Genomic DNA, 17,592 nt, shown 5'->3' on the forward strand with positions numbered 1-17,592 from the left:
TTTTCTTGAGCTCCTTCTTACAATCTATACCGAGAGTATTACGCTTTTCTAAAAAGCACCTCAGTAACCTCATTGTGATTGCTAAAACATCCCTTTGCTACCCCATACGCCAAGAGTCACGGAAGCTCCTTCTTACAATCTATTTTTTAAGTTTTCGCTTTTCTAAAAAGCATACAAGTAAATCATACACCGCTTGTCTGTCAGCCCTTTAACTCAGTGCACTGTAGCAGCCTTTTCCACAGACACCGGCGGTGCGTGGCCGGCAGGATCCGTCTAAACGGTCGCCTGAGCATGAAGGTAGTTGATCAGCCCCGAAGATACAAAGCTACCTATTTTCACCTCCTGGGCTGCACAGGACCAGTACCTCAGTCTCCGTCGTGCCGTGGCCGCAGTCGCCTGCTATCAGGTCCGGTCTCGCCGTCTTTCAGGTCCCTGTTCGGGCGCCATTTGTCACGACGGAGGGAAGACAAGGATACTCTCAATATGAGTGATCAGCAAGCTTCTATTTACTATGGCTAACGGCTTTCTTTTATACTATTGTTAATACATATTATAATTGTCACTAATGCTTATTATAGTCCTGTGCTGTGCAGGTCAGATTTGGTCCCAGCTCCAGCTGATCTCTGGGAACTTCCTGGGGACTTTTCAGTAACATCAAGGATGCATTTTCCTCTCCAGGGAAAGAGACTTTGCGTTGAATTTTTCTGCTCTTGTGGACTCGGTGAGAAGTGGGAGCAGAGCTTTAACTGGTAACTTTTAAGAAGGCAGTGCAAACTTATTTGTCATTAGAACTTGTCAGAGCATCTCCTGAGCCCTGCACACACAGAGGTTCCTCGGGGCAGTGCCCTGATGCCAGGAGGGGTCTGCAGAGCAGAGCTGAGCGCAGGGCAGGTTGGATGAGGTCTGCGAGCACAGAGCAGGAGGTGACATGGGCAAAGAGAAGCAGCTGCAGGGACAGCTCCCGGCAGCAGAGACATTGTCAGGGAGGGAGTAGGAGCTGCTCCAAGAAATGCCATGACAGAAAAGATTTGGTAACTCCCTGAGAGTACAGACAATAATATTCTACAGGGAACACCCGGGAGTGATCACAGAGTGTCCGGCACTGGGCAGCTCCGAAGAGGGCTGATTGGCAGACCTGCTCTTCCTAGTCTGCACTGAAGGGAAGGTTTCACTGGCACTGCAGCAGCAATGTCAGGGAGTTCTGACAGAAGAAGCACTCCTCAGCTCATTCCTATCCACAGGGGATTTAGTCTGAGATCACACCATCCTTCTATTTCCTGACTGCTGCCAGGCAGGACTGAGCTCTTGAGAGCTACAGCTGACCCTCCTCCCAGTAGTAGCACACTAGAGGCAGCACAAAAGGGACCTGCCAAGAGTCTTTCTTAAAACAGAGAGTGAATCTCAGGGTATTCCCTAAGAGTTACAAGAGGTTTTCCTCAAAGAACTATTCCCTAACTTCTTACTGCCTTTTCTTCCTTGGACAGGTCTCCACACTTGATGGCAGCAGATGTCCAACAGCAGCAGCTCCATCAGCCAGTTCCTCCTCCTGCCCTTTGCAGACACACGGGAGCTGCAGCTCCTGCACTTCTGGCTCTTCCTGGGCATCTACCTGGCTGCTCTCCTGGGCAATGGCCTCATCATCATCACCATAGCCTGTGACCACCACCTCCACACCCCCATGTACTTCTTCCTCCTTAACCTCTCTGTGACTGACCTTGGCTTCATCTCCACCACTGTTCCCAAATCCATGGCCAATTCCTTGTGGGACACCAGGGCCATTTCCTACACAGGATGTGTGACTCAAATTTTTTTCTTTTCCTTTTTTATCTCCACAGAGTTCTGTCTTCTCACTGTCATGGCCTATGACCGCTACGTTGCCATCTGCCACCCCCTGCACTACAGGACCCTGCTGGGCAGCAGAGCTTGTGTCCACATGGCAGCAGCTGCCTGGGCCAGTGGGTTTCTCCATGCTGTGCTGCACACAGCCAATACATTTTCACTGCCCCTCTGCCATGGCAATGCCCTTGACCAGTTCTTCTGTGAAATCCCCCAGATCCTCAAGCTCTCCTGCTCAGATGCCTACCTCAGGGAAATTGGAGTCATTGTGGTCAGTCTCTGTTTAGCTTTTGGCTGTTTTGTGTTCATTGTGGTGTCCTATGTGCAGATCTTCAGGGCTGTGCTGAGGATCCCCTCGCAGCAGGGACGGCACAAAGCCTTTTCCACGTGCATCCCTCACATGACCGTGGTCTCCCTGTTTGTCAGCACTGCCATTTTTGCCTCCCTGAAGCCCCCCTTCATCTCCTCTCTGTTTCTGGACCTGGTATTGGCATTCCTTTACTCGGTGTTTCCACCAGCCGTGAACCCCCTCATCTACAGCATGAGGAACCAGGAGCTCAAGGATGCCATGTGGAAACTGATGACTGGATGTTTCTCAGCAACAACCAACTGATCTTCTTCTCTGTTAATAAGTAACCTTTATATATATATATATATATATATATATATATATGAATAAAACTCTTCTGGGAGAGAATCTCCTCTGAAAGCTGACCCCCTTCACACGCTGCTTGGCCGTGGCAGCAGCTGAGGAGAGAGATTTCATGGGTATTAAACTGTGTCATGTGTAACTGCTGTTTGTTGTCAGAGAAATCTGTCTGTGCCTGTGAGCACAGATGATGCCAGGAAAAGCGTTGGGTGTCCCAGGAAGCCAGTGAAGGACCTGCTGGGCTTGGGGAAGAGCAAGGGTCTCCAGGCAGGGTTAGATCTCCAGAGACTGTTTTTCCTGCCTGTCCAGATCTCTTTAGCAGACCCATATCCATCACAGAATGCTGCTGTCACTGCTTCTATCAACTGAGCCATGACAGAAAATACCCGTGACTGAAAAAGGTCCTTCATGGGAAATTCCTTTGAAATCTTCATCACTAAGGACCCAACTAAAATCCAAGTAGTTGTAGAAGTCTTGAGTTCTTTAATGAAAATGACTGGAAGAGTTACGCTTGTAAGGGCTTTCTGGATGCTAAGATGCCCCATGGTGTCTTTTCTTCTGACTCTACAGACTCAGATACCAAGCAGAGAATGATGAAACCTCTCCAGAAGTTAAGTCAGGAGTAATGCCCAAAGTACACTGAAGCATTCTGGAACCCCAGTAGGAGCCATTCCTGACAAAGGCTCCCCAGGGGCTCGTTAGAGCAGACAACTGGAGGCCATGAGGACAAACCCAGGCAAAGCACAGGCAGCTCTGATGCTGAGGACACCCTGGCTTGGTCTGATGAACCAGAAATGCCAAGCACTGACCTCTAGCTTTTGGGCAGGGAAATCCTGACCCTCACCTGTGTCTCAGAGCTCATCCATTTGATGTGGAGAGTGCGATGCCAAGGGAAGGACAGGGGTATGACACATGGTGTCCTCTCGTGTGGTGGGTTCAAGGATGTAACGATGCTCCGTGGCCATGAGGACAATGTGTCTCCTCTGAGGCCTCTGTGGCAGTGCCATCAGCCATAGAGAATGGGGCAGAGACCTCATTTCTATCAGGACCTTTTTAGCCTGGCTGGCACCCTTGGCCATCTGCACCACGGCCCATCCCACACTGCCCTTATGCATACCTGTTTCCCTGCATGCTGCAGGCAAGCATTGTCGTTCCCATCCTCATTCTCACCCTATGATGTCCCTGCCAGTTCTGCTGTTTCTCCTTCACCAGCTGTTTCTCTAAACACAAAGCCACCAGCTCATCCACAGTTTCTCTGAGTGACTTCTTGCACCACAGCACTACCCTCAGAATGACATTTCTTTATCCTCACGTCCACTCTGATCTTCAAAGCTGCAGTTTCAGTGGATTTGATACCCTATGTGCTTTCCACATACCACAGACAGGGCTTCCCTCAGCCTCCCCTTCCCCAACCTATAGAAGCAATGGTCACTCAACCCCTCCACACAAGACCCCTAATTGTAACTTGGCATACTTGTACTGCCCACACAAGTGTTCCTCCCCATTTCTCCAGACTGGGGTGCCCCACCCTGGGACTGACTGCTCCAGAAGTGGCCTCACCAGTGCTGCATCCAGATGGACTAGAAGGGCCCTTGTCTGTGTGGCCACGCTCCTCCCAGTCCAGCCCAATGTGCTCATGGCCAGATCCCTGTTCAGCACCTCTGACTGCTATGGCTTCCCCCAGAATGACCAAATTCTTCTTGTGCCCGGTTCTCCTCCCATCATGTCTGAGCTGCCTTGATGTGCGGGTGTTGTGCTGGAACCTTTGGTCATGGTTTCATCCCAGCTGAGGGTCGGGTACCACACAGCTACTCTCTCTCTTTAACAGGGTGTGGGGGTGGATTATGGCTGGGATGAAGGGAGAAAAAAGGAAACCAAAACACCCAAAACATCGTGGGTTGGGATAAGAACAGTCTACTGGGCCAGCAGAAAGAGACTAACAACAACAACAGGACTTTGTAGCACAATATACAAACTGGGGCTGCACAATGCAGTTTCTCACTGAAACGCAGAGCTCAGGGGGAGCAGCTCAGAGCTGTCCTGAACCTGGACAGTCCCCAAAACTGCATGTCCTGGATCTGTACGATCCTCTCCCCTCCAGCCATCATCTGAGCATGACACAATTGAATGGAATATGCTCTTTGGCCAGTTTGGGTCACCTGGCTGTGTCCTGGCTGTGTCCCCGCCCAGCTCCCTGAGTGCAACTCGTGTTCTCGGAAACAGGGCAGCATAAAAAACTGAAAAGTCCCTGACTGCTTGGACACAACTCGACCATCCCTGTGTTATCAGCACTGCTCTCATCTGAACTCCCAAACACGGCATTACACCCACTGCCAGAAAGAAAATCAACTCTATCCTGGCAGAAACCAGGCCACCTTTGCAGACAACAAGTGCAACACAACAGTGGGCTCACTCTTGTAGTCATACAGTATGGAGAATCCCTTGTGTCAGTTATGGTCAGCCGGGGCTGTTCTGTCCCCTTCCCAGCACTTGTGCACTCCCAGTTGACTCATTTCTGGGGCAAAATTAGTCCAAAGCCCTTGATGCTGTGCAAGCCCTGCTCAGCAAGGAACAAACACATTTAGTTAGACTTTTTTGCTTACAAATCCACCCCACAGAACTCTGGGGGCTGCAAACATGAGAATTCATTCCAGCCCAGACAAAATATGGTCAGGAGGAGAAGATCTCTTCTGGTTGGAAACCTTCTGGATGTTTCTGGTCTGGAAATCCCAGCGTTTGTCAAGGTCAGTTTGAAGTGCAGCTCCACTTTGTTAACAGTGCACATGTGTGCATGCAGGTATCTCTCCAAATTGTGTTCTCTCTAACAAAATGACAGCACCTGGTGTTAAAGAACCTGGGACTCTATGGCTGGACGTTCAGCATGTTTGAAGGTCGATGAAGGTAGATGCTGGAAATGAAATCAGGGCTTTTTAGGACCATTCTCATGGCTAGGAATGCCCTGAACTCCAAGCTTACCAGTGCTCCTAGTGCAGTGCCTGGGGAGGATTCAGTCCCCACACCTTTTGCTTTGGTGCTATTGTGTTACATGAAGAAGTTTTGAATGTGGATGCAGGTAGATCTGTAAATTGACATCAGGCCCTGTTAGTACTGTTCCCTGTCTGGGAATGCCCTGAGCCTCAAGGTTAATGGGGTCGCTCATGGGCTATCTGGGGGAGTTTCAGGCCAGGAACCTCTTTAATTCCTCACACCTTTGGTTGGGGAACTATTGCTCTACATTTAGAATATTTTAAGGGTGACGCTGGTAGAGCTTGAAAATGACATCAGACTCTGTTAGGATTGTTCCCATGGCAAGGAATGCCCTGATCTCAAGGGTTACTGGGGCTACTTGCCTCTCACAGTGGAGGTTTCAGCCTACGAACATCTTTCATCCCTCAAATTTTATTTAGGAAGGATTTATTGCTGGAGCTTTAGCAGTTTCGAAGCTGGATGGTAGCAGAGCCTGGAAGTGACATAAAGAATCCCGCCTTAGGACTGTTCTCCTAGCAAGCAAATCTCTGAGCCCCAAGGTTACCAGGGCTTCTAGTTGGCTACCTGGGCATGTTCCATTCCAAGGAACTTTTTTCAACCCTCTCACTTTTTCTTTGGGAGATATTGCTGGAGGTTTAGCAGTTTCCAAGTTGGATGCTGGTAGAGCCAGAAAATGCCATCAGGCACTGTTACAACCATTCCCTTCGTTAGGACTGACCTGAGTCCAAGTATAACTGGAGCTGATAGTGCTCTACCTAGTGAGGTTTCAAGGCAGGACAATCTCTCAGCCCTTGATTTTCTTTTGGGGGATTTATTGATGGATGTTCTGCAGTTTCAAACCTGGACGTTGGTAGAGCCCGAAAAATGATGTCGAGCACTGCCAGGAAGATTCTGTTGTCTATGAAAGCCCTGAGCCCTAGGGGTACTGGGGCTGCTTGTGGATTATCTCAGGAGCTTTCAATCCAGGAACATCTTTCATCCCTCAAAGCTTTTTTTAAGGATCTATTGCTGTTCGTTTAGCAGTTGGGAAGTGTATACTGGTAGAGCCCCAAAGTGACATCAGACATTGTCAGGATTGCTCCCTTTCTAAGGAAAGCCCTGAGCCCCAAGGTTCCTGGTGCTGCTAGTGTGCTACCTGGGGAGGCTGTAGTCCAGACCCATCTTTCATCCCTCGCACGTTTTGTTTGGGAGATATTTCTGGATGTTTAGTGTGTTTGAAGGTGGACACTGGTAGAGTCCTAAAATGGCATCAGGCAATTTTAGGACCGTTCCCTTGGTACTCATGTACAAGGGTCAGGTTATAATGCTCACTCCCGGAGGAGAAACAGACAGACACTCTGTGGGCTGGGAGGAGGACAGTTACTGACAAAATCACTGTGAAAAAATTATAACAGCACATCACAAACTACACTCACATCCAGTGATAACACAGAGTACTTTACTGACCAAAGGATCACAAGGTACTGCACAATGCAAGGACCAGCCAAACGCCACAGCCACACTCAGACTGCCCTTAAGGAACCCAGGAGTGCCCCTCCCCAACCAGCCCCTTTGATGGGGGAGAGATGTCAGGTGGTGTGGAAAACAGCCTGGACACACTCAGCTCAGCTGTGCTAACTCAGGTCACCTCCGCTAACTTAGCTCACCTCTGCTGGCTGCTTGGCCAGAAACAGGACAGCTGTGCATTTAATCTCCCCCGTCAGTCACATATTTCTACCTGTCCAAAGTCAAATCACAGTGTCTGAAATCATCGTTCCAACAGTGGATCTGCACAGCAGCACTTCTGGTTGCTCTCTAGATTTCCCTTCCCCTAGGACCATTCAGACACCTCCCAACCATCCAGCTGCTGCTCTGAGTTTCAGGGAGTTAAACCCTTGCCTTTCTGGCAGTTGTCTGACTCATTCTGTCTTTAGCCAGCTCTTGAGTTGTGGTGATTTCACAGTCTCCTTCCTCACTAGAACATCTCTCACAGGGTTAAGCTTTGTGGCAGGTGAACCTCACTGGTGGCAGATTGCACTTGGCATAGAGTGAGGAGTGTTTGATTTAATGGTGAATCTTTTCAGGTTTCTTGTGTTGTTGGGAAAATAACTCCCTGTGTGCTGCCTGTGTGCAGCCAGTTCTCTAAGGAAAGCAGGGGAGCTGGTACAGAGGGGCTGTAATGCCCCACTGTGGAGTGCAGCAGAGAGACCTGATGTAAGGACAAGGGATGCAAGTCCCAGTTGGCTGGTGAGAGTCATGGTGGGCTTTTGGAGATGTGCAGCAAGGTTGTCCCCACTGCCTCAAGGGACACTTTTTCGGACCAGTCCAGACCTCCTTAGGAGACACCCTGGATCAGTCTCAGTCAGAGGTTGTCACCTCTCCTCTACAGTGAAAATAATAACCTACACCCTTAAAAAGAAATCAATTTTACTCTGAGCTCCCTTTGAAACAGCTTCAATGGTCTGTACATCTCCTGAAGACTTGAAGATAATTACATCAAGAGACATAGCTCGTTAGGGCTTGATTTTTAATTTTAATGAGCCCTGGGGTGCATTTGGTGCTGAGTCCTTGAAGCTCAGGTACTGAGAGGAGATTACACAAAAAACTCCATGTCAAAAGCAGAAGCCAAAGTACCTGAAGTATTAATGAGTCCCGCTGAGAGCCATTGCTGGCTGAGCCTCCCAAGGGACTCGTTAGCACAGGTAATTGGAGGCCATATTGGCTGGTAAGCAAAGGCAATGTACAAGCAGCTGAGATGCTGAGCAAGCCCTTGGCTGGTTTGATGAAGCATAAAGGCCAAGCCCTGACCCCCATCCCCAGGAAAGACAGGTCCTGTCCTTCAGGCATTGCTCAGGCTCTTCCTGGGTCAGCATGGGGTGTGTAATGCTCAGGGAAGAACAACAGGATGAGAGTTTCTCCTCATTGTTGGTCCAAAGCCCAGCTAGAAATTCATCTCTCCTCCATTTAAATAAATGAAAGAGCAGGGAGACCCTCCATCCCCTATCAGATTCAGGGGGAAACATTGTGGAAAGATGAGGCCAAGGCTGAGGTGCTTAATGAAATCTTTGCCACTGTCTTTAGTAATAGGAGCAGTTGTACAGAGAGAATCCAATTCCCAGAGCTTGGAGACAGGGACAGGGAGCACAATGACCCAACCTCAATCCAGGAGGAGATGGTCCTGCTGCACCACAGAGATTTGCACAGATCTGTGGGGCTGGATGGGATGCAGCCAAAGGTGCTGAAAGAGCTGGCAAGGGGGGTTCACCAAGCCACTTTCCATCAGTCCTGGCTGACTGCGGAGGTACCAACAGACTGGAAATCAGTCAACGTAACCCCCTATATAAGAAGGGACAGAAGGATGATCAGGGAAATTACAGGCCTGATAGTTTGACTTCAGTCCCAGAGAAGCTGATGGAGCAGATTATCCTGAGCAGTATTATCCAGTTCTTGAAGAACCCCCAGGTGATCAGGCCCAGTCAGCTTGGGTTCATAAGGGCAGGTCCTGTTTGACCCACTGAATCTCCCTCTATGACAGAGTGACCTGCTTCTTGGACAAGGGAAGGGCTCTGGATGTTGTCTACCTTGATTTTAGCAAGGCCTTGGACACAGTTTCCCACCACCTTCTCCTAGAGAAGCTCACTGCTTCTGGCTTGGAAATTGTGGTTGTTCAGCCTCAAACAATGGCTGAGCACCACATGCTGCTCGCTCACTCCCGGAAGAGAAACAGACAGAGCCTCTGTGGGTTGGGATAAGGACAGTTTACTGACAAAGGCACCATAAAAGGGGAAAAATAACAGCCCCAATTGCACTCACACAGAGAGTACCTTGCAAACCCAACAATAACAGAGTGCTGCACCATAGTACGATCACCCCTCCCTAACCAGCCCCTTTGATGGGGAAGTGATGTCAGGTGGTGTGGAAAACAGCCCAGGCAAACTCATCTCACCTGTGCTGGCTGCTTGGGGAGGTGAGCTCTGGCCTGGCCAGAACCAGGACATTATCCACCCCTGTTTCCACAACATCTACACCATGCCCAGATCTCACGTTTTCAGTGTATTGGGGAGGTTCATAACATCATTTATCTATTATTTAGACCATCTGCCATGGACTGATTTTGTTATACACCGACAATTTAGTGGCTGTCCTCACCTAGAACTAAAACGCCTCAGCGTACACACTGGACTTCCCCATCCTTTCTCATCACCCACCAAGTGCAGATCCCAGTTCTAGAGGGTTCCACCACCCATTGCTTTTGCCGCAGTCTTTCACAGCTCATTGTACCTCTCAATTTTCCCGGGGGCTGGTGCACGGTGGGGATATGATATCCCCATTCGATGGTGTATTCCTGGGCCCAGGTGTCTATGAGATTATTCCAGAAACGAGTCCCATTTTCTTCTTTCTGGAGGGCCATGTCACCAGAGGGCTTGCTTCTCAAGACCCAGGATGGTGTTCTAGGTGGTGGCATGGGGCACATACTATGTTCCTAGCCAGCCTTTGGTTGCTTCTACCACTATGAGCACACGCCACTTGCCTTGGCGTGTCTGTGGGAGAGTGATGGAATCCATCTGCCAGGCCTCTCCATACTTGTATTTCAGCCTCCATACCACAGAGGTTTGGTTTGCTTGATTGAGGCACATGTTTCACATTCATGGATGACCTGTGGGATAGCGTCCATGGTCAAATCCACCACGCGTTCACGAGCCCATCTGTATGTGGCATCTCTTCCTTGATGGCCTGAGGTGTCATGGGCACAGCGAGCTATAAAGAATTTGCCCTTACATTGCCAGTCAAGGTCTACTTGAGTCACTTCAATCTTAGCAGCCTGGTTGATCTGCTGGTTGTTTTGATGTTCTTCATTAGCTCGGATCTTGGGTATCTGGGCATCTACATGACGTACTTTTACAGTCAGGCTCTCTAACTGGACAGAGATGTCTTGCCACAATGAAGCAGCACAGATGGGTTTGCCTCCACACTGCCAGTTGTTTTGTTTCCATTGCTGCAACCACCCCCACAGGGCATTGGCCACCATCCAGGAGTCAGTATAGAGGTAGAGCTTTGGCCTTTTTTCTCTTTCAGCAATGTTCAGGTCTAACTGGCTGGATTCACCTTTTCCTTCAGTGGCTTCTGCTACTCATCTTATGCTACTCCATACAGCAGCTTTCCATCTCCGATGCTTTCCCACAATGCAACAGAACCCATCGGTGAACAGGGCATGTTTATTTTTCATTTTCTGGCAGTTCACTGTACAGTGAGGCCTCATCAGCACATGTCACCTGCTCCTCTGGTGATATTCCACAATCTTTGCCTTCTGGCCAGTCTGTGATCACTTTCAGGGCTCCTGGGTGATTGGGGTTTCCTATTCAAGCCTGCTGTGTAATAAATGTGACCCACTTGCTCCACGTAGCATAAGTGGCATGTTGTGTAGAAGGGGGCCTTCCCTTTGAACATCCAGCACAGTACTGGCAGTCGGGGTGCCAAGAGGAGCTGGGCTTCAGTCCCAGTCACTTCCTAAGTGGCTTGAACCCCTTCACAGGTGGCCAGTATTTCCTTTTCTGTTAGAGTGCACAGATCCTCTGTAGCCCCAACTCCAAAATCCCAGAGACTGACCTTGAGCCTCCCCTGGTGCTTTCTCCCAGAGTCTCCTGGTAGGGCCATTCTCCCTGGCTGCGGTGTAGAACATATTCTTTACATCTGGCCCTGTCCGGATGGACCCAAGGACTACTGCATGGACTGTCTCCTGTTTCATCTCTTCAAAGGCTTCTCATTGCTCAGGGCCCCATTGGAAATCATTCTCTTACCAGGTTATATGACAGAGAGGGCTGGCATTGAGACTGTGGTTTGGGATATGCATTCTCCAGAAACCCACAGTGCCTAGGAAAGCTTGTGTCTCCTTTGTGTTTGTTGATAGAGACACAGCTGCTGTTGTATTGATAACATCCACTGGGATCTGATGACACCCATCCTGCTACTTTATTCCTAAAAAATGGATTTCTTAAGCAGGTCCTTTGCCTTTACTTTGTCTCATGGCAAAACCAGCTTTTAGCAGAATTAAGATAATTTTTTTCTTTCTCAAAAAATTCCTCAGCTGTCTGTCCCATACAACGATGTATGGGATATCACTGTATGGGACTCATCAGGCTTCACCATGTCCCAGCATAGTCTGGATCAGTCCATGGCAGATGGTGGGGCTGTGTTTCCAGCCCTGGGGCAGTCGATCCAGGTGTACTGCTTTCCCTTCCAAATGAAGACAAACTGTGTCCTGCACTCTGCCACCAAAGGAGTCAAGAAGAAAGCATTTTCAGTGTTGATTGTGGAGTATCACTTGGCTGGTTTTAACTTCAGTTCATACTGGAGTTCCACCATGTCTGGCACTGCAGCACTCAGAGGCAGCGAGACCTCATTCAGGGCACGATAGTCCAGAATCAGCCTCCACTCTGCATTGGACTTCTGCACAGGCAAGATTGCACTGTTGAAGTGTGAGCAGGTTCTACCAATCACTCCCTGACTCTCCAGTTGATGATCAGTTTCTGAATGGGAATCAGGGAGTCTCTGTTGGGTGTGGTATTGTTGCCTGTGCACCATCATGGTAACAATTGGTACTCAACCTTTAGCAGCCTCACAACAGCAGGGTCTTCTGACAGTCCAGGCAGAAGAGACACTCGTTCAATTTCTTCTATCTCTGAGGCAGCTATTCCAAAAGCCCACTGGTACCCTTTTGGGTCTTGGAAGCGCCCTCTCCAGAGGAGGTCTATGCCCAGGATGCACAGAGCTGCAAATTGTCAGGATCACACTAAATCATCTCTCACATGCCTAATTCCCTCAAATAATGGATATCTCGCTCCATGGTCATCCACTTGTCCGGCCAATACACAACATCTTCAATGAACTGGTACCTTGCCCTTACCCTTGATAGAAGTCACCTCCAGAGGCTGAGAACTTGAGCCTTCCTTCCAATTGCCTTGCTACTGCCTCCTTCTCTGGACAGGGATCCCAGCTGCTTGGCCTCCCTGCCTTCTCCCTGCTGCCTGCCCCATTGTCCCAGCATCGCAGTAGCCAGGTGATGATGTTCTCCCCTGGAAGGCGGCTGAAGTCTTTTCTCATGTCTCTCAGCTCAAGGACAAGTGTAGCGTTATAACCTCTGGTATTGCCTCTTCAGATCCTTGCAATGGTCCGAGTTCATCATCATCTCTCACGATGAGGACTGATTTCTCCATGTATTTCTCCTTCTGGATAGAGGTGACTGACAGTCGTACTGGTTGGCTGTCTGGATCAGCTCTGGGGTTGGCCTCTGAGGTTTGAGCACCCATGGTGCTTGTTGGGGAGACTGGAGGTGCTGCACTCTCTGAGGCACGGGTAGCTCCAGTGCCTGTTGTAAGGGATCTTTCTGGCTCAGCTGTGGTGTTGGTGTCTGAGGCCTGGGCAGCCACAGTGCCTCTGGATCTGTTTTCCTTGTCTAGGTATTTTTTCATGCCCTCCCACACCCCATGCCACCCCTGACCCTTCAGCCCAGGGAAGACCTCTTGGCAATATTCTTGGAACAGTTGTTGGTAACACAGAGGTCCAGACAGACATTCAGGAGAGAGAGCAAGACACATATGCTGGTCTGAACATCCCAGGGATAGTCAACGTTCTCAACAGATGCTGTAAAAAGCCTAAAGGGAAAAGGGGAGGAGAAAGCACCCCTCACCTCATCCTCTACCGTTATCACAAATCTTCAGACTTAATATTAGGCACCAAAAAGGGCTGTGGTGCTTCAGCTCCAACCAGTGACTGAGCAGCACATGCCGCTCACTCACTCCCACAGGAGAAACAGACAGAGCCTTAGTGGGCTGGCCTAAGGACAGTTTACTGACCAAATCACCATGAAAGGAGAACAGCCCACAGTGAGTTTCACTTATACCCAGTTATGACCCAGTCACTGCACAACATGATGAGCAATCCAATGACTTGGCTGCACTAGCACTTCCCTGGAGGCACCAGGAGTGCCCCTCCCAAACAAGCCCCTTTTCTGGGGGAGTGATGTCAAGTGGTGTGGCAAACAGCCTGGGCTAACTCAGCTCTCCTGTGCTGCCTGCCTGGGGAGGTTAACTCTGCCCTGGCAAGATCCAGGACAGATGGGATGGGATTGGGATGGGGATGGGAACTACTGTTGGAGATGTGGTGCCTCTGGGCATGGATGGTCGTAACTGTGTCTTGTCAGTTGGCCAAAGGAATTCCACACCAGGCTCAAAAATGCTGCTCCCAGGCACTGCCCTCTTTCACCATTGCTCCATTGGACCTTGATCCCACTCATGTCTCTTGGACCACCTCTGGCCCTTCGGGTGACAATAGGGGTTGGTGTCTGAGCAACTCTCTCCTGGCCTCCACCCTCAGTAATTCCCATGGGCACTGGGACCAGCAGCTCTCAGGCAGCCATGCTCCTTAACCTTTGCAGGGGGTCAGAGACCCCTGCCTGTCCCTGCCTGGGGGTCCTGTCTCATGGGGAGACAAGGAAAGGTGATTGTCCTGCCCAGCTCTGGTTTGATCAGGAGAAAGGACTCTGCTGGACACAAGGATTTCTCCCCAGACAAGGGAGGGAAAGTCAGTGAGAATTTCAGTTTCTTTCCAAGAATGTTCCCTGGAGCTCCAGGGAGGAGTCTAGAGGGGACAGAATGTATGATGTCTTCACCTGCTCCTCTGCTGGGAGCTGGGCTGGGCTCCTGGGATGGACAGTGGTAGCTCAGAAATATTGCAGCACTGCAGAGAGACAGCTCTGCCCAGGAGCAGCTCCTCTGCCAAGCACACAGGGCTGGGGACACTGCCTGGAGGCACCGAGTGGAGACCTATGAGGCTGAGAGAGCTGATGGATGCTGAGAGCTCACTGGAGGAGAAATCTCCACAGCACTCTGCCTGGTATGTCTGTGGGTGCAGGGCAATGCAGGTTCTGTTCCTGGAGGGATCTCCTAAAGCTGGGACATGGGGCAGTGTGTGGGGTCTGTCAGGAGGACAGGTTCTGTATAGGACCAGAAGGTGCTGCATGGAAGGGATGCCCTTGTGCCCCATCAGAGGGACAGGGCAGGACAGCTGTCTTCTCCTGGGCATGGCTGCAGAGGTGTGAAGCAGCGTGTGCACCCAGGGGTGCCCAGGGTTGTCCTTGTGAGCAGGGTCCCTGCACCCTGGGGTCTGTGTGCTGGGGCAGGGACTCTGCCGCTGCCAGGGTCAGCACTCAGCCTGCCTGCTGGGCTTTCCACAGGGATAGAGAAGGACCTGTGGGTTGAAGGAGTGACCAAGGGAAGAGCAGCACAAGTTCCTTCTTCAGTAAGATAGTGCTGCCTGGGTCAGCTTTGCTCCCAGCTCCAGCTGATTCTTGAGAAATTGCAAAGGGACTTTGAAAAAAAAAATCAAGGAAGCATTTTCCTGCAAGGCAGTGTCTGCTTTGACTGTTCCTCGCCTGTGGGCTGTGCTGTGGTAGATGAGAACTTATTTCTCCCCAAAGAATATGCAATGAAAACTCAAATCTTATTAAGACTTTGTAGCTTCTCCTGAGCCCTGCACACACAGAGGTTCCCTGGGGCAGTGCCCTGATGCCAGGAGGGGTCTGCAGAGCAGAGCTGAGCACAGGGCAGGTTGGATGAGGTCTGTGAGCAGAGACTGGGAGGTGACATGGGCAAAGAGAAGCAGCTGCAGGGACAGCTCCAGGCAGCAGAGACATTGGCGAGGAGGAAGAGTGAGCTGCTCCCAGCAATGCCCTGGCAGTGGGGATTTGGTACCTCCCTGACATCACCCACTGTGCTGAATCCTTTCCCACAGCAACCCCCTGGTTTCTGCCACCCAGCACAGACTCTGCACCCAGACTTCCACGTTTTCAGTCTGAGAAACCTGCGAGTACCTGTCTGTCTGTCCCTGTCCTGGCAGCCCTGGCTGGACTGTTTCTCACTGTTTCCCTTCCTGTCCTTGCTGCCTTTGTCCCACCATTACCAAAGCTCCGCTCTGCCCTCGGGTGACACTGGAGTGACAGTGCTGAAAAGCTCCTTCCTATCCACAGGGGATTTAGTCTGAGATCACTCCATCCTTCTATTTACTGACTGCTGCCAGGCAGGACTGAGTTCTCCAGAGCCACAGCTGACCCTCCTCCCAGCAGTGGCACGCTCAAGCCAGCAGCAAATATACCTCCCAAAAGGGACGTTCCCAAAGTCCTCCTGAATCCAGAGAGCCAATCTCATGATATTCTCTATGAAGTGGAAGAGGCTTTTCTCAGAGAAGAGTTCCCTAATGTCTCACTGTGCTTTTCCTCTTTGCCCAGGTCTCCACACTTGATGGCAGCAGATGTCCAACAGCAGCAGCTCCATCAGCCAGTTCCTCCTCCTGCCCTTTGCACACACACGGGAGCTGCAGCTCCTGCACTTCTGGCTCTTCCAGGGCATCTACCTGGCTGCTCTCCTGGGCAATGGCCTCATCATCATCACCATAGCCTGTGACCACCACCTCCACACCCCCATGTACTTCTTCCTCCTCAACCTCTCTCTTACTGACCTTGGCTGCATCTCCACCACTGTTCCCAAAGCCATGGCCAATTCCTTGTGGGACACCAGGGCCATTTCCTACACAGCATGTCTGGCTCAAATATTTTTCTTTACATTTTTGTTCTCAACAGAGTACTTTGTTCTCACCATCATGGCCTATGACCGCTACGTTGCCATCTGCCACCCCCTGCACTATGGGACCCTCCTGGGCAGCAGAGCTTGTGTCCACATGGCAGCAGCTGCCTGGGGCAGTGGGTTTCTCCATGCTGTGCTGCACACAGCCAATACATTTTCACTGCCCCTCTGCAAGGGCAATGCTGTTGACCAGTTCTTCTGTGAAATCCCCCAGATCCTCAAGCTCTCCTGCTCAGATGCCTACCTCAGGGAAACTGGAGTCCTTGCGGTCAGTGCCTGTTTGTATTTTGGTTGTTTTGTGTTCATTGTGGTGTCCTATGTGCAGATCTTCAGGGCTGTGCTGAGGATCCCCTCGCAGCAGGGACGACACAAAGCCTTTTCCACCTGCCTCCCTCACTTGGCTGTGGTGTCCCTGTTTGTCAGCACTTCCTTCTTTGCCTACCTGAAGCCCCCCTCCATCTCCTCCTTATTTCTGGACCTGGTATTGGCATTCCTTTACTGTGTGTTTCCACCAGCAGTGAACCCCCTCATCTACAGCATGAGGAACCAGGAGCTCAAGGATGCCCTGTGGAAACTGGTGACTGGATGCTTCTAAGCAGCAATAAACTGCTGATCTCCTTCTTCATATCGCTGGTCATGTAACTCACATTAGGACCAGTCTGTATTTAGTAGGGACTTTTCGTTTCTGTGGGCTTTTTCCTTCTGTTTTGTCTCTGATGTAATAACACCTTCATCCCATTCCTCATGCAGTGTCTCCAGGTCTTGTTTGACTCAGACATGGCAGCAGGAGAAACACTCCCCTTCCCCTGTACCTGCATCACCACCAGTCTGCCTCTATCATCTCCATTGGCATTCAGGTGTTTCCACCCATACTGATGTTATGGCGATGCCTAAGGACATCTTTTCAGCAGTCTTGCTGGTTTTATGCACTTCACTTTGCTCTCAGGTTTTCACCTCTGCTTGTTCATCGTTCAGATGCCGTTCAGCTCTCTCGTACCTGCTTTGAGCTTCAGAGAGCTGGAAAACATCCCATCTTTCAGCAGTCTAATGAACTGTTCTGTGAGAAGGTCAGTGTGTTGAAAAGTGACCTTTCTATGGATCTGATTCAAACTGTTCTGGGAGAGAATCTCCTCTGAAAGCTGACCCCCTGCACACGCTGCTTGGTTGTAGCAGCAGCTGAGGAGAGAGATTTCATGGGTATTAAACTGGATCATGTTGAACTGCTGTTTGTTGTCAGAGAAATCTGTCTGTGCCTGTGAGCACAGATGATGTGAGGAAAGGTGTTGGGAGTCCCAGGTGGCCAGTGAGGGAACTGCTGGGCTTGAGGAAGAGCAAGATTCTTTATGCAGGGTTGGATCTCCAGAGACTGCTTTTCCTGCCTGTCCAGATCTCCTTAGGAGACTGACACCCATTGCATAATGTGGCTGTCATTGCTTCTATCAACTGAGCCATGACAGGAAATACCCGTGAAGAGAAAATATCCTCCATTGTAATATTGCTTTG

At 50.3% G+C, this 17,592-nt stretch overlaps 2 protein-coding genes across 2 annotated transcripts; both read left to right on the forward strand.

The window, feature by feature from the left end:
- Positions 1-1,507: 1,507 nt before the first annotated feature.
- LOC311200831 (olfactory receptor 14I1-like) lies at positions 1,508-2,449 on the forward strand (the record flags this gene model as incomplete). The annotated part of the gene is made up of 1 exon (XM_084275136.1): positions 1,508-2,449. One exon carries the CDS (start codon positions 1,508-1,510, stop codon positions 2,447-2,449), a length of 942 nt encoding a protein of 313 aa, XP_084131262.1.
- A 13,308-nt stretch (positions 2,450-15,757) lies between these two features.
- LOC311200819 (olfactory receptor 14A16-like) lies at positions 15,758-16,684 on the forward strand (the record flags this gene model as incomplete). The annotated part of the gene is made up of 1 exon (XM_084275124.1): positions 15,758-16,684. One exon carries the CDS (start codon positions 15,758-15,760, stop codon positions 16,682-16,684), a length of 927 nt encoding a protein of 308 aa, XP_084131250.1.
- Positions 16,685-17,592: the final 908 nt, after the last annotated feature.

This window comes from Gallinula chloropus (assembly GCF_964237585.1).
Source record: "Gallinula chloropus genome assembly, chromosome: 25".
NCBI lineage: Eukaryota > Metazoa > Chordata > Aves > Gruiformes > Rallidae > Gallinula > Gallinula chloropus.